The sequence below is a fragment of the Tupaia chinensis genome, unplaced genomic scaffold (assembly GCF_000334495.1).
Source record: "Tupaia chinensis unplaced genomic scaffold, TupChi_1.0 Scaffold000575_1, whole genome shotgun sequence".
Lineage (NCBI taxonomy): Eukaryota > Metazoa > Chordata > Mammalia > Scandentia > Tupaiidae > Tupaia > Tupaia belangeri.
The window spans coordinates 1,017,938-1,019,884 of record NW_006160089.1 but is presented as its reverse complement, the minus strand read 5'-3'; the positions used below and the strand labels follow the sequence as shown (position 1 = coordinate 1,019,884).

At 63.8% G+C, this 1,947-nt stretch overlaps 1 protein-coding gene across 1 annotated transcript in view; it reads left to right on the top strand.

Annotated features, from left to right (window-relative positions):
• DENND1A (DENN domain containing 1A) overlaps positions 1 to 1,947 on the top strand; it is a 536,048-nt gene that overhangs the window by 532,866 nt on the left and 1,235 nt on the right. The window contains exon 24 of the mRNA XM_027775610.1: positions 681 to 1,922. Within this exon, the coding sequence (XP_027631411.1) occupies positions 681 to 1,871 (1,191 nt within the window). The 3' untranslated portion in view covers positions 1,872 to 1,922. The remainder of the gene's footprint in view (positions 1 to 680; positions 1,923 to 1,947) is intronic.

Below are 1,947 nucleotides of genomic sequence, written 5' to 3'. Positions count from 1 at the left end.
TTAAAGTGAAAGTCCCCCCAAAAAAAAAAAAAAAAAAAACCCGGGCTCCGGGTGGCTCCTGTGTGGCCCCTGAGCTGCGGCTGTAACTTTTCACCCATCACATCCCCTCCCCATGCCTCAGTTTCCTCATTTGCAAGCTGCAGCTTCCAACCAAGGAGGCCCTGGGCCACGTTACGGAATTTGCAAAACTCTCACGTGTCCTTAGTTTGCTTGTGGCCCCTAGGGAATTGAGGAGGCTGAGGCCAAGAGGAGGGAGGTGACTCGCCCGGGTCGTGTGGCTCATAAGAGGCACAGCCAGGCTCAGTCCTCCTCCCTCCCCAGCCGGTGTGCTTTGACCAGGCCCTGAGCCTCGGTGAGCTCAGGTGACCAATGCCACATACTCTCGAAGGTCAAAAGGCCGTCAAGTTGATGGCCAGCAGACGAGGTTATCTTCCTAAACTACTTGGCGACAACTGGCATAAAGGGATGAGAGCTTTGTCACGAACTCTGTGCCACTCAGCGAGAAAGCCTGGGCTTGGAGTCCAGACGGACCTGAGTTCCCTGCCGAGGCCCTGGGTGGGCCCCCACTATTTCAGGTCCTGGGAGCTAATCAGCCACATGTGGGTGCAGGAGTGGGAAAGCGCTTCCTTCTAGTCTGTCCCAGGTCACCTTGTCACTGCCCCCTCCTCCCCTCCCAACAGAGACTGGACCTGGGCGGGAGTGAGCGGAGCCGCGGCGTGATGGTGGCCTTGAAGCTTGCCCACCCGTACAACAAGCTCTGGAGCCTGGGCCAGGATGACATGGCCCTCCCCAACAAGGCCACAGCCACCTCCCCTGAGAAGTCCTCAGTCCTGCTTGGGAACTCCCCGGCCCTGCCCTGCAGGCCCCAGAACCGGGACAGCATCGTGAACCCCAGCGACAAGGAGGAGGCGCCCACCCCCACCCCCGGCAGCATCACCATCCCCCGGCCCCAGGGCAGGAAGACCCCAGAGCTGGGCATCGTGCCTCCACCACCCACCGCCCGCCCAGCCAAGCTCCAGGCACCTAGCGCTAACCTCGCCGACTTCTCAGACCGGCAGCTGATGGATAAGGAGCAGCGCGCCACCCTGAGCCCAGCCCCATTCCCTGGGCTCCTCTCCAGTGCTGCCCCCAAAGGTCCCACTGAACTGCTGCAGCCCCTCAGCCCAGCCCCTGGCATTCCAAGCGTGGGCGATGATGCCCTGCTTGCCCTCCTGGACCCACTCAGCACAGCCTGGCCGGGCAGCGCCCTCCCACCACGCCCTGCGGCCCCCGGTGTGCCGCCCCCACTTACCGCCCAGTTCAGCTTCCCCCCCGCGGGGGCCTCTTGCCCGTTCCCACAGCCACCACTCAACCCCTTTGTCCCGGCTGTGCCAGCACCACCTGCCCTGCCCCTGGGCTCCGCACCCGCCGGCCATTTTGGGGCACCTCCTGCTTCCCGGGGACCAGCTTTCATGCCCAGCTTCCTGCTGTCCAGTTCTGGCTTCTGTGCCCCTCACAGATCTCAGCCCAGCCTGTCTGCCCTCTCTATGCCCAACCTCTTTGGCCAGATGCCCATGGGCACCCATACCAGTCCCTTGCAGCCGCTGGGTCCCCCAGCTGTTGCGCCTTCACGGATCCGAACATTGCCCCTTGCCCGCTCAAGCGCCAGGGCTGCTGAGGCCAAGCAGGGGCTGGCCTTGCGACCTGGAGACGCCCCACTCCTGCCGCCCAGACCCCCCCAGGGCCTGGAGCCAGCACTGCAGCCTTCTGATCCTCGGCAGACCAGAGACCCCTTTGAGGATCTGCTGCAGAAAACCAAGCAGGAGGTGAGCCCGGCGCCGGCCCCTGGCTCGGTGGAACAGCTCAGACAGCGGTGGGAGACCTTCGAGTGAGCCGGCAGATGGCGGGGGCCAGCCAGACAAGCCTACATCCATGGCTCCAAGGCCAGCCAGCACCTGGCACCCATCT